The sequence below is a fragment of the Daphnia pulicaria genome, chromosome 4 (genome assembly GCF_021234035.1).
Source record: "Daphnia pulicaria isolate SC F1-1A chromosome 4, SC_F0-13Bv2, whole genome shotgun sequence".
NCBI lineage: Eukaryota > Metazoa > Arthropoda > Branchiopoda > Diplostraca > Daphniidae > Daphnia > Daphnia pulicaria.
In genome coordinates this window covers 15375291-15389495 of record NC_060916.1, presented here as the reverse complement: position 1 = coordinate 15389495, position 14205 = coordinate 15375291, and the positions used below count along the sequence as shown (strand labels likewise).

At 38.1% G+C, this 14205-nt stretch overlaps 1 protein-coding gene and 2 long non-coding RNA genes across 4 annotated transcripts; 2 read left to right on the top strand and 1 right to left on the bottom strand.

Annotated features, from left to right (window-relative positions):
- Nucleotides 1-2635: 2635 nt before the first annotated feature.
- On the top strand, nt 2636-3247 carry LOC124338423. Its single transcript, XR_006917819.1, has 3 exons — nt 2636-2813; nt 2876-3070; nt 3143-3247. It is a non-coding gene; the product is annotated as an uncharacterized LOC124338423 (long non-coding RNA).
- A 6643-nt stretch (nt 3248-9890) lies between these two features.
- On the top strand, nt 9891-11640 carry LOC124338308 (carbonic anhydrase 2-like). The gene is made up of 7 exons (XM_046792445.1): nt 9891-9960; nt 10032-10052; nt 10165-10329; nt 10556-10706; nt 10816-10921; nt 10992-11219; nt 11291-11640. Exons 1-7 carry the CDS (start codon nt 9912-9914, stop codon nt 11501-11503), a joined length of 933 nt encoding a protein of 310 aa, XP_046648401.1. The 5' UTR covers nt 9891-9911; the 3' UTR covers nt 11504-11640.
- Nucleotides 11641-12989: 1349 nt separating this feature from the next.
- Nucleotides 12990-13791, bottom strand: LOC124338362. Of its 2 annotated transcripts, XR_006917717.1 has the most exons (3): nt 13771-13791; nt 13441-13695; nt 12990-13267 (listed from the first exon to the last, which is right to left on the bottom strand). It is a non-coding gene; the product is annotated as an uncharacterized LOC124338362 (long non-coding RNA). The 2 variants fall into 2 exon arrangements; XR_006917716.1 differs by having other exon boundaries at nt 13441-13785.
- Nucleotides 13792-14205: the final 414 nt, after the last annotated feature.

Here is a 14205-nt window from a genome sequence, read left to right as displayed (position 1 = left end):
ACTATATGTGTGAAAATTGGAAAATATGAGTTGATCAAACTAAACGTAAATAACTTGCAAGGATATTTAACTGTGTCAGAAACATCCCGTTTAAAGACCAAAAAGTCTGTGAAGAAAAAGAGTGAATTGTGAATAAAAATACTTAATCCAAAAATAAAAGAGTGAATTGTGAATAAGTCCGACTTAACAATAGGCCCTGAATTTGTCATTTAAGACAGTTTTCAACTGGCTTACGACTATCCCTTCGCGGCGAGCTGATAAGCTTGCTTTTCTATCTTAATCGCATACGCAGAAAAAAAAAGCCATGTCACTTTGTCTGTCTGTATGTATGTAACGCTCCATAGCTCGGGCGTTTTACGACAGATTTTAGACTTTTTGGTCTTAAAAATTAAACAAAAAATATGCGGTGCGACCAGAACAAAAATAATTCCATTAACTTAATTAGTTTTCCCGTAATTAACGAAAAACTGTTAAAATAATTGTTTTACGACTAGTGGCATCTGGCGGTGGCGACTACAACTTTTTCACCTTAGGTTTAAATTCCAGTTTCCACTACATGTGTAAGCTTGTCATTTACTAAACGTGTTCCTTTCCTTTTCGTCGAATATTTGTTATTGAAATATATTCGTAATGTATGGTTAAACATGAGAAAAAAAATATTACAAATATATGCCGCCCAAATAAATCCCCACCAGATGTCCATAGCATCGCCGTGATGGCGCAATCTTTGATGACCCAACCATGACGCAATAACCAGATTTGTATTTAAGTTTTGCAGTTTTTAAACTAACAGATGGTTATTTTTAAATTCAATTATTGAACTTTATTTGTTAAAATAGGAAAATATGAGTTGAGCAAACTAAACGTAAATGACTTGCAAGGATATTGAACTGTGACGGAAAAATCCCGTTTTAAGACCAGAAAGTCTGTGAAGGAAAGTGTGAATTGTGAATAAGTCCGACTTAATCACAGGCCCTGAATTTGTCATTTAAGACAGTTTTCAACTGGCTCACGACTATCCCTTCGTTGCGAGATGATAAGCTTGCTTTTCTATCTTATTTCAATAGTGATGTTTTGTGTAAATATATCTTCGATCGATACCGTCGCGCATCCAAAAACAACTTGGACAAGTTTAAGGATTTCTACCACAGCCTTTCGCCTAGCAACTAAAAAGTATGCTCAATTTTCCTGTAAACACTGTTAAAACGGTTACTAAATTTTCGGGGTTGCCAACTACGAAAAAAACGGAACACCCCCGAAATTTTGGTATGAGGCCTAAATTTTGGGGTTTTTTTACCCTAAACCAGGAAACCCCGAAAAATTCGAAGTAGAAACCCCAAAAATTTTGGAGTAAAGGATGCAAGCAATCGCTGCTTATAAGTTACTAAGATAGTTCAAACTTACTGCTACTGATTAAAACTGATGTACCAGGCTTGCATTGGAAACTGTAAATATTTTGCTTATTTGCACGTTAGTATAGTATAAAATAAAATAATCATTAAGTTCAAGTAACGAATGGTGTAGTGGTTAGAGTGCTGAGCTAGCACTCGTAAGGATAAAAGTTCTATCCCCACGTCGGACAAGTATATTTTCAGTATTATTAACCCCAAAATTTTCGTTGTGGATTATTATACGAAATTTTGGTATTGAACAACCACGAATCTCCGACTATTAATTTTTGGGAGCTACAACCACGAAAAAGTCGTGAAATGTTTTAACAGTGAATTCCAACCACATGTGCATGTGCAGGAAAATACTAATAGCATGACTCGTTTCGCTTCAGCGGTTAGACAGTGAGTAAATTTTGCACCAGAAGGTCTATTTTTGTACATGGTTGGATTTTGATTAAGAAAAAGGTTTTGGAAGTTCATTTTAACCACGCCCATTACTCGTCTTGAATTCCAAACAAACTTTTCTTTTTCTATGGAAAGGATTTTGATTCTTTCTCGGAATTTGCAATTAGAAATAGTAGACCGACTATACTTTGAATAATCATCTTGTAAACCCAGTTATTGTGAGACCGCATATTCTGAGAAACGAAGGCTGAAACGTAACACTGGAAAGTGCAATTACCCGAAGCAATTTAATCGTGTAAATAATAAACATTACAACGGCACTTTGCACATTTAAATTATATACGATGAATATTAATCAAAAGGACCACATCTGGAATCGTAAAATTTACACGCATTTACGTTAGTCGTCACGTCGTCACACTCAATGCTAGCCTCACGCACACTCTAACCTTTTTTCTCCTACTTTCTTCCTACTTTTTATGGTAGAGGCGGAAAAGTAGGAAAAAAGTAGGGATTTCATTCTACTTTGAAATAGTAGGAGAAAAGTAGATGATCTACCATTCGCCTACCTTTTGGTAGGCAAATAGTAGCATTGGATTATGGTAGACAATAGTAGTACTTTTCTTGGACTTGTAAAAATTTCTAAGATGGAGTGGGCTGAAGATTAATTATGGAGATTTTTGCCAACAGGATTTCATGAATTCATATATTTTTTAAATAATGTTACAATATTCGTGTCTCGAAATTCTTGATAGTCATTTACTTTTTGAAATAAAATTATTATTTTACAAGTAAAATCATTGATGTTGTGTTTATGGATAAATCAATGGAAAATTGCCTATGCCTCATTTGATTCAAAGCGTCGTCTGATTGACAAAACGAGCATGGCCCCGGCTCGTCAAACTTCAGATAGAAAATTACTATTCATAGGCTATTGACAGTATTTTACTTTTTTGGCCTCTATTTCTCGGTTACGGTCGTACTTCACGTTTATGATCTAATTTATTCATCAATGAGGTGAGAAAGTTAAGTTTTTGTTTAAATTGTACCAAGGCTTATTCTGTTAAGTTATTTCACAGAGCACACACTGCACAGGAACTGTATGAAGTGCACTATATATATTAATAGGATCAGACGCTCAACTGCCAACTGTTTCCAACTTTATTTGCAATACAGGCTGTATCACATTGCTCACTCAACTACAGAGTATCGTAGAAAGTTTTTGGCTAGTCATCTACTTCAGCACACTACTTCTACTTCACTTCTCTCTCCGTGTAAGTAATTTGTGTTATTTATATAAATCCAAATAATTAACATACATGCTAACATTTCATTTATATTTTCAGTTACAGACTCAACGTGAAAGTCCCCAACTTTATTTGCAATACAGGCTGTATCACATTGCTCACTCAACTACAGAGTATCGTAGAAAGTTTTTGGCTTGTCATCTACTTCAGCACACTACTTCACTTCTCTCTCCGTGTAAGTAATTTGTGTTATTTAAAATAATTAACATACATGCTAACATTTCATTTATAACGCCTTCTTGTTTTTTTAAATATTTCCCTCCCTCTGTCTACGCAGGTAGACCCCCACCCTTCGTTGCTTTAGACGCCAATACTGGCGCGATTGCTGTAGCTAATAAATCGTTACAAATCAGATACCCAGACTCAGACGACGAAAAGTTTCACAGGCAAAACCTTCTTGGTCACATTTCTCCCTTTTTTATAACCAAAATACTACTACTAAAGTTGCCACCATTCCCACTAGCGTTATCATTTTTAGAAAAGTCATGGCCGTTTCAGAATTAAATGAACTGGTATCAATACCACTTCGAGAAAAAATCCCACACTTTAGCGGTTACCTCGATGACACCTCTGTCACCGACTGGTTCAGACAAGCAGAACGTATTGCAAAAGGCGGAAACTGGTCGAAGGAGCAAATGAAACGTTACTTTTCGGAACGTTTTACGAAACTAGCTCTTTCATTCCAAGAACACTTGGATGACCCGGTAAATCTAGTACCCATATCCGATTACAACACATGGAAAGATCTTATTATAGAAGAATTCAAAGACCCATTTGAAAAACAGATCTTCAAAAATGAACTAGCCGAGATTAAACAAAAAACTAACGAAAGAGTTAGAGACTTTCGTGCGCGTCTAGAAAAACTATTCATTAAGGCCTACAACGAAAAACTATTTAGAAGCGTAAATGAAGATATCACCCTAATTAGAAACGACATCCTAAAAAACGCATTTGAAGGAGGGCTCAAAACAGAGCTACTCCCAGGTTACGAAAACAGAATTCCAGCAGACGCCGACTATACAACTTGTGTAACTACAGCAACAGACATAGAAAGTATTCTCGCACGCAAAAAATCAATCTCTCAAAATCGTCACTCAGAAATTAGCGCCATTAGCCTACACCAAGAATTACTCACGAACGATGTAGAAGAGCTTAAAAGAAAATTCGAAGACTTAAATTCTGCCGATAATTTAGATGATAGGCCCAGAAAAGAAATCTCAGCCGTTCCCGGCGTATACTCGGACAATGGACAACCTTACACAGACACTCCAAACCTCTCCTTAAACAGTAGAACAGTAAGATTCGGAAATAATTTAACAGATGAACGTAATCGAACTACACAAAAAAGACCTAGACCAAATGGACGTTCACCTAGTCCTCATAATAACAGATCCCCTAGTCCGTACAACAGAACTATATCATCCAATCGACCTACTAGTCCTTTCCAAAGAAATCATTCTCCAAATCCTTAGCCCCTCTTCCTCTTTGTTTTTTTTTTGCGTTTAAAATCATTATCTTTCACCCATTATTTTAAGCTTCACATTTCAATAGAAAAGTCAGTAGGCGCCGAAGTTAACGTTACGTCTGATACAATTTTGCCACTTTAGGATTTTTACAACCGTAGGATATTTTTGCATCTTTCTCCCCTTCCCAGATATTGCCCATAGAAACCATCTTACATTACATTAACCCATTTTACATTATCTCTATGTTACGTTCTAACTGTACCCTTGGTCACAAAAAAAAAAGTAGTAATGCCAAATTCTTTTTCACGATCCCCACAAATTTTGGCATGTAGAAGTAAACAAAAAAAAAAGAGACAAATTTAAAGACACCTAAGATGAAACATTTTATTTTAGTCTAACTGACCCCCCTTTTTGGTCCTCTGTAACTCCCCAGCTACTTTCCAAAGCCTAATGTTTCAAATCCTAGATAAAGTACTTAATAAATTTGCACTAGTTTACCTCGACGACGTAATCATCTACTCTGACACCATCAAACCACATCCCGCATTTACGCACAATTTTGAAACTGCCCAGCGAAGCAGATCTCGAAATTAAGCTAATGCGAATTTGCCTAGAAAAGAAATAATCTATTTAGGCCACATAATTTCTTCCAAAGGGACGAAACCCAAAACTCCCTAAAAGTAAAAGCAGTAAGCCCGGTACCCAAGAATGTAGACAAGAAGGAATTGCACATAAAATAAATTGAAATTTAAAATTTAAAGAATCAATTAAAAAGAAAATTTGGGGGTACTAATTAATAACCTTAACGCGTTAAAACAAAACAATTCACCAATTACAGGCCAACCTAATTTAGGCCTGCAACCTAAAAACATTAGGATGATCCCAATCCGGTATTGTTAGTTTTCGTAAATGAAAATAATTCCCCCCAGTGTTTAATCAAGTGAATTTAACCCAAAAAATTTTACAGATTTACAGCAATTCTATACTTTCATAATTATCCTCACGGAAGAAACATAACAGTTTATTCAGACCATAAACCATTAGAAAAAGTGCTTGATAATCATAACATCCACGGGAAGCTCTCCCGCTGGAAAATGATTCTAGCACCGTACGATATTACAATCCGATACCGTCCCGGTAAATCAAACCAAAACGCGGACACGTTGAGCCGCATACCGGTAGAATCAGGAGAAAAATCGACTATGCGATACGTGAGCATAATAACGAAAGGTTTCTCGTAAAGAAGAATTTATTATTGCACAAGATAAAGACCGTTATTGTATTTATAAGAAGTCTACAGAATCTGCTAAGCAGGAAAATTATTACTTACAAAGAAAAATTGAGGTACCGGCAACAATAATAGAGTCATCAAAAGATTCCATGACCACATAATAGGCGGGCACCTTAGGATAACAAAAACCACCAGACGTATTTCTCAGAAATATTTCTAGCCAAGAATGATACTAATTTATGCTAGACGCTAAGCTTATAGAAGAAGACAGTCCCTCTACAACCGTTAGAGCCCTCAACCTTCTTTTGGCAACGCGTTGCAATAGCCACAGTAGGGCCGCATCCCGAAACCTATGCTGGAAATAGGTACATACTTGTAATATCGGAGTATGCAACCCGATATATGATAGCCGTTGCTATGAAAGACCAAAATTTAAAAGTTATACTTAAGAACGTAGCCCTAAACTCACTGCTCAAAAGAAATTTTATGTTTTACCTAATGAAAGACTTTTGTATACCCCTCAACATTAAACAGACACGTACCACTGCCTATCACCCACAACCGACAAACTTGTCGAGCGGTCCAACCGAACTGGTGATACGCTAGATACACGTCTAGATAAAGAAGAAAAAAAAAAGTAAACAAATGGAACAAGTATTTACAATTCGTGATTTGCATCTACAAGACGTCTGTTCATGCAATTACGAAAGAAACTCCCCATTATTTACTATTTGATCAAAACCAAACGACATTTTGTCAAGCATTGCAAAAAGGTGCATTGCACCGTCCTGACGAATTTTTGAGCATCTGGCGAAACGCCATAGAGATCGCTCAAGAAACCCTCAGAAAATTACTAAACCACAAAAGACCGCAAAAGTAGAAGCAAAAAAAAAAATTTAAACCCAAGTTTTTACCATACAAAATTCCGACCTTGCACCTGAAGCAACAGTCTTGTTAACCTTAACGTAAAAACGTTCGAATATGTAAACAAAAGTGGACCCCAATCAAAACCCAATATCAAAATCTCTTCAATTGGCCTAAAAAGTCATTTCGAAGAAGAAGTTGATATCGAAGCCAAATATCTACATAATCTAGAAACTTCCTTCCACTCCAAAGAAAACGAGCAAATGAACATGATTGGTGAATTGATGGCCGTCACGCTGCATGACACGTAAACCCAATACCACCTATCTTCCTCAAAAAAAAATCAATCAAAAATTGAATTGGTCCTGAACGAATTGTTCTTCAACCTCTACACACTTTCTAATACTCAGATAACTTAATCCACAATAGGGATTAAACACTTAAAATTCAAGGTAAACTATTTCTTACTAGTAAGAAAACAAAAAAAAACATTCATCGAATCAATTAAATATTGTTATTCTCAAACACCCCTTTTCTCCTTTATTCACAATGTTGATAGAAAAGTAAAAGGAAAACGAACAAACAAGAAAAAAATTTTTTAGACTTCGCGAGTAGTTTGATAAACAATGTCAAGGATTTATTTTCTTCCTTGTCTTCCTTTTCAAGTTTCAATCAAGTAACAAATCAACGAAAAAATTTCTAGTTGATTTACTAACCCGTAAAACTTCTCAAGGCACTAGTTAAAGTCAACTTGTAAACGCTTAACAAAAAAAAAATGTGTGCTCTCCTCCTTTCTCAGTTTCTATCACCTGGATTAGAAAAGCAAAACATTTATTCCAGACAGAAACGCTTTATCTTGCAAAAAAATTTTTTTGCGCCAGTTATAAGCGTACTGGCTTAAACGTGTTCATTCGACAGCATCAAAAAAAAAATATTAACTTCTTGGCCAGTCAATATTTCAAAGGTGGCCACCCATGCCACATCAATACAGCGTTTAATCTCGTATTTAAACGCTCATACCCATCCCCGAACAATAACACAAAAAGCAATACAGAAAAAAAAAAGAGCCTAAATAATAATGTTGTATGGTCCATTCTACGTCCGTTGCGGCTACGCAACAATAATAATGTGTTCAACATTATAACTTCCTAAATCAAACGTAGACTGAAACAGACACCTTACTCTTATCATTTACTCCTATCCTTGTACGTCCGGCCTTTAAGGACCTCTGCAGTATTTTCGCTTATTAAAATTATTTTCACCAGTTGAGGATGTGCCGCCGCTCAGGCGACACCGAAAAAATTTTAATAAAGCCATTATACCCTTCATTTCTATCTTTCTATCTATTCTATCAAACACTACAAAAAACACACACAATTTATTTACAGATCATTCAATATGTCCGACCCCCAAATGAAATATGTTATTGTGATCACGAAAATCCAAACAAACCAATTTGTTTCCGCAATCACAATCTCCACGCGTAAAAACGATACAACAGATTTTATTCCACAGACCGAAAAAAGCTGTTATGTTTACAAAGTAAAAGTTGAAGACCCCATACCGAGCAATTCCACTTCCACCCAAATAATAAATGTCGGAATAAACCGAACTAAACTTCCCAATTTTATTAGACACAACCCGACTGTCGAACAAATAATATCCAACACCCCCGAGACAGTCGAAGCAGCCCAAATTCTTTTATCCCTCAAAAGAAATTCCGAAATACGTAGTCAAAAAGATTTTTCAACTTCCGAAAAATAGCCGCTTTATTTCATTCACTACCCCGCTTCTCACTTTTAACCTAGCCGCTTCCCTCTTTTTATAAAAGCCGCCCCCTTTTATCGATTGTCACCGCCACCCTATTCCCCCAGCAGTAATAAAAGCAAAAGCAAAAAAAAAAAAAAAAAACTTTCGTCACGCTTTATATGAAAATTCCAGTATTTCCCCCCGCTTTACGCTCAGTCCTACATCATGTCTCATCCAGTTAACTTCCCCAGTTTCCCAAATACGTGCTACTCACACTCAACAATCCCCAGATTTAACACTTACAACAGAAAAGTTGCCAAGTGTTTACATCTGATCAACTTTCAAGACGCCGCGGAGCCATTCCTCAAGCGCCCCCTCGAACTAGAGGCGCGCGAGTTATTTGAAATCTACATGTCAAACTTTATTGAAGATTGGGTAGAAATTCCCAATCATCATAAAGTTCCAGTTCCGACAAAACCATCAGAACTACTACATTCAACTTATCATCTCGTAAAAACCAACAAGTGGAAACCACCAACATCTTTAACCATCCTCGCAGAGGACTACCCGCGATACGGACGGTATTGCACGGAATACACGCAACACGACGCTCGCTTTTTATATTTTGTGGAGACAGCCGTAGATGTCTTCTACAAACCGATTTTCGCTAGAAAAGGATACGGCATCAACAACCTACAAGTCAGCGCGGACCAGCATCTACTCGCCGAGAACGAAAATATTATTGAAGAAAATCAAGCGCTCCAGCTTCGCCAATCCCGCATGGAAAAGTACATTAGAATACGAGATAAATCCCAAAAATGGCCGTACTTTTATAACAAACTGACACTCCAACCTTTGGAAGCCTCGAGGACGAGACTTTCAGAGGGGGGAGGTATGTAGTGTATTTCACTATTGATCTTCTCCTCCTACATTGTTTCCCCTTTTCCGCAACCTCAGCTTCCCCCACCAATCTATAATTAACATCTTCGACTCTGCCGAGTCAGACCCCATCGCTCACCTCATTATTACCCATACATATTCCTATTGCCCCCCTGTCAGACCTTTCGGGGTACCTTTTCCCTTGATACAATTCCCCGCAAACTACCGTGTAATTTGGAGGCATCTCCAAATTACATCAGTTCCACCGCTAGTATATAACCCAGCAGCCACGACATCTTCCAGAGTCAGTCGGGAGCCAGCCAGCCAGTCAGTAGCAGTCCGTCAGCCAGCCGAGCCGCCGATCGTCCTGCAGTTCGGCAGCAGCTACTCTCCCTCTCTATTCTCCCTTGCTATTCTCCCTCGCTACTCTCCCTCTCTATTCTCCCTCGCTACTCTCCCTCTCTATTCTACCTTGCCACTCTCTCTCTCTATTCTCCCTTTCCAATCCCCGTGCTCTGCTTCTCATCATTGTGTAAGTGTGTGTATGTGTTCAGTGTCAATACAAAGGTGTACTCGCATCTTTCTCTTCATCACACCGGTCAAGACTTTTACTAGTTCCATGTTTGAACACTGGAGCCCTGAGAAATCTTTATCAAAAGACTCATCAGGTATAAAGTATAATACAACTCTGTTTTCTGTTTTTGTCAACTTAAAAGCTTTTTCACTTGTCTGATTACAGCTTCCAGCTGGAATTATCAAGGTAATACGAAATTATTTGTTTTCCCATAAGAACATGCTTTGAGACCGAGGAACTGTGGGAATGATATGCATGTAAAAATTCGAAAACTGTAATCAATTTGAATTTTTCAAAGATACCAACGCTTGGGCGAACTTGCCAAATTCAGCGTGCGGTGCTAAACAGCAATCTCCAATTGACATCCGACCAAGATTGAGTGAAAAGAAGGCGTTCTCAAAACTATCGTTTGAAAACTACGGCAACATTGACAAGATGGGATTAGTTAATAGTGGATCTTCCGGTTTGTTAATTTTTTTTAAATCAAAAACAGTTTCATACGTATGGTGGGACACAGGCAACACAGCAAATCGCGACACGAGAATCTACCAAAACCAGATAGATTTCAATAAATGGTTCGGGATTTGACATTTAGTTTAGTTGGGATTTGACAGTTGGGGATTTGCATCGGACGCCTTTCCCTGTATTAATTTCGTTCATTTTTTATAACGACATATATTTTTATACAGTGGTGTACACCTTGCCAAGTACTTTTCCTAAGAACAGAGTGCCATCCATCAGTGGCGGTGGGTTGAACGACGTATACAACTTCATTCAGTTCCACTTACACTGGGGGGCCAACTCAGCTAAAGGCAGTGAACATTTAATGAATTCTAAAAGGTTAGTAGAGTATATACTTGCGTATTACTATTGTTATACTCTAACTTAATCATTTATTTCAATCATATTTATTTGCGGATTGGCGGATTCTTATTTCTCACTCCCTTAGCTATCCAGCTGAGCTGCATTTGGTCCATTACAACACCAAATATGGATCCTTTGCTGAAGCAACGAAGCATTCTGACGGACTGGCGGTCTTGGGGATATTCATATCGGTTTAATTAATATTCCTGCCTACCCTACCTATTATCGAATTGTAATATTTACGTTTGTCAAACGAAATAGGTAGGGCCCAACGATAATGAGTTTTTTCAGCCGCTTGTTGGACAGCTAGACGAGGTTATCACGGCTCAATCAGAAACCATTTTAACGAACTTGGTTCCGTTCAAAAATCTGCTGCCCAAACAAACCACGTCATTTTATCGCTACAGTGGCTCGCTGACTACTCCCATCTGCAACGAGATCGTAATTTGGACGGTTTTTGACAACCCGATTCAGATTTCTGAGAAACAGGTGTGATAGAGACTTACCTTTAACAGCACCGCACAGATTGAAACCTGACATTTGCATGTTTTTCGTCACAGTTGGCTAAATTCAGGAAACTTGAAGATAATACAGCCAAGAGCCTAGTGGATAATTTCCGGCCTGCACAGCAGTTGAACGGCCGGATTAAATTTTATCGGTCTTTCACCGGATGCGAAATCCCTCGATCGTGGCCCATCACTTCGACACCATTCCTGGATGCGTTCACATGGACCACTTGCCTAATCAATTTTACCTTCTCGCCGTGGCAGTAAACAAAACGAACATTTTTATCGATATTAGAGCACACCGTCTTATAGATGAGGCGTATAGATTGCCATTATTTAAAAAAGAAATTATAAACTTATAACTTATATATGTATGGAATCTTCTAGCTCATTCAATAAATAGAACATCACATTTTGGTCTTTTATTGTTTTATAGAAAAAAGTACGGACTACCGACGCTGTATTCCAGTATATAAGAAGAAACTCCCTGTCATATGATTAAATTTTTGTTAATTTTCTTGCTAAGGACTTTAGAAAATTTGAATATTATCCAACCATTTAAAAAAAATTGCTGATTTCACCGATTAATAGAAAGTGAAACGCATTTAATTCAGGGCAGGGAAATCGGTTAACCCATGCGTAGGCCTACCTTTGGTCCAAGTGTTATAATAATATTTTTTAAATTATTATTTGAATGGCGAGGTGCATTCAGTGAATAATCACAGACACGATTTGTCCTGGGGAATGTCTTTGAGGTAGAAAGATGTTGAATTGACCGAGTTGAGAAACAAATTCACTAATATCTGTCGGTGAAACTTGCGCACGGTTTGGTAACTTTCCAACACAAATAGATCAGTTAATACTTTTATTAATTGACAAAGCCACACTGATATTTATATTTCTATTGATAAGTGATAACTGCCAAACGATAGTTGGAAGAACGTCAAGCGTTGACAAGTGAAAACTAGTCCGCAAACAACAAACGGGTGATCACCCGTCCATATAAAAAAAAAATGTGGAACTTGCCGCCGGGGGATTTTAGGAGGATAGTTTCCCAGCTGCGAGTGATGTCAATGCCCGGCAGAAATCGTCGATCAAGTGTGCGACCGTTGATCAAGTTCCCGGAATCATCAAGGGTACAGCCTATCATCGAGGAACTGAGATCGCGGTGGCTGTCGATCAAGTGTTTCTGCCGGGACATTTCAATTGTCATATTATGTACAGGCCTATATAGGCCTACTTTGATTACTTTCTCTCAAGTCTCTAGGTTAAACGGATATGGGCCAAAGATGAAAATTCTCCATATTTTTCCTTTTTCTTGCAACTTGGTTTTACCCTTTTAATTTTTCATATAATTGACCTACACCCTCGGGCAATAAAAAGAGAGGGAAGGGAACACGCCAACCAATCTTCGAGGAACTTTTCTACTCGTGACTTTGTACGCATCTGCGTGCGTGAAACTGGTTAGTTTTGTTTTGTTTTTGTTTTGTCGATCGTAAGAATTTTTGGAACGAGTTCGAACCAACAAGTTACAGAGTCTACGTGACGAGTAAACTTTAAAACGAATCTCTCTTCCACAAATAGCCAAATAAAGATTTATTATAGTCTGAACACATGTACAATACAATACCGGCTTGACACACATGCTCCTTTTTTGACAATTAAAGTATTTAAATCGTACCGTCGTAAATTCAGGTACAATGTTCTACTGCTACAGGTATTTCAGCTTGACATTAGCACAATTAAGGGCTCAAACGAGCGTGGCGGAAGCAGAAGCAGGGTGTACACATTGCGAAATGGATCAACTCAATTCTCCCTCGATTTTGAAAATTGAAGGCGCCTTTTAGTGACATTCGCCCCACTTAATTTTACAGCCGAGGGAGATGTTGCAATGGGCGACCGAAGTTCCGCATTCGTTGTAAAGGGAACAGCACAAGCCCGGCGCACACGATCCACTTGCCGGCCCGCATTCGTCGGCCCGTGCTTGACGAAAAACAGGATTCCAAACGCCGTTTCCATTAGGTCGAGCCTCTGTAATTAAAAAAAGAAAACAAAACCTTTTTTAAAATTTATTCTATCAACGTTAGAAGGCGGATGAAAACATGTGCGCGTCGTCATACATTTTGAACGATTAACTTGATATAAAGGAACAGTCTGATTGGGACTGTAAATAATATAAAAAGAAGACGCAATTTTGGTTTTACCTGTGGAGATGATGGCAGAGAACGTCAACAGCAAAATAACTGCAGTAACAGCTGGCTTCATTGTGGGTGGGTTTTGGAGCTGTTGAACTTACAGTGTGCGTAGAAATAGAACTGAACTGATTCCCTAGCTGATCAGAAGGTTTTATACACAAGCGGCCACTTTTGTACCATCCCATGGTTTCTGGGCAAATTGAAAAGCAGCCAATCAGGTGGCACCTGCTTGTAAGAACCGGTTGTTGTCGATCTATCGAGTTTCTGATCAAAATATGTTAAAAGTGCATGAACTAACGGAGACGAAAACAATTATTGCTAAGTTTGTTGCTAACATACCCTCTGGCATTTTGTCAAGTCTGTCTTAAGTCCAACTGCAAATCAGGTTCTTGCAACTCGACAGTTGTACTAAAAAAAAGCAAACTATTGCTCAACTAGCCAATTTTGAAGCCAATTACGGTCTGCGTCAATCAACTCTTTATTTTCGAAAAAGGGGGAGTCCCTTTTTTAAAAAAGGATGTGAATGTGATCCGCTCAAAACTCACTTGTCCTCGAGGAATACTTTTTAAATGGCAATATCCTCTTGGAATTCAATTAAAAAAAACTCACTGTGGGAATTCTAAAAAAAGGAAAGGAAAGATGCTATTTTTTGCGTGTGCAGCTGCAATGCTAAATCACCTACTGTCATGTGCTAGGGTGTAGAGAGGGGACTTCAGTTCCTGGAACTTGTACGCTTGTAGTAATTCCATGTAGTGTTGTTTCTTTCCATCTGGC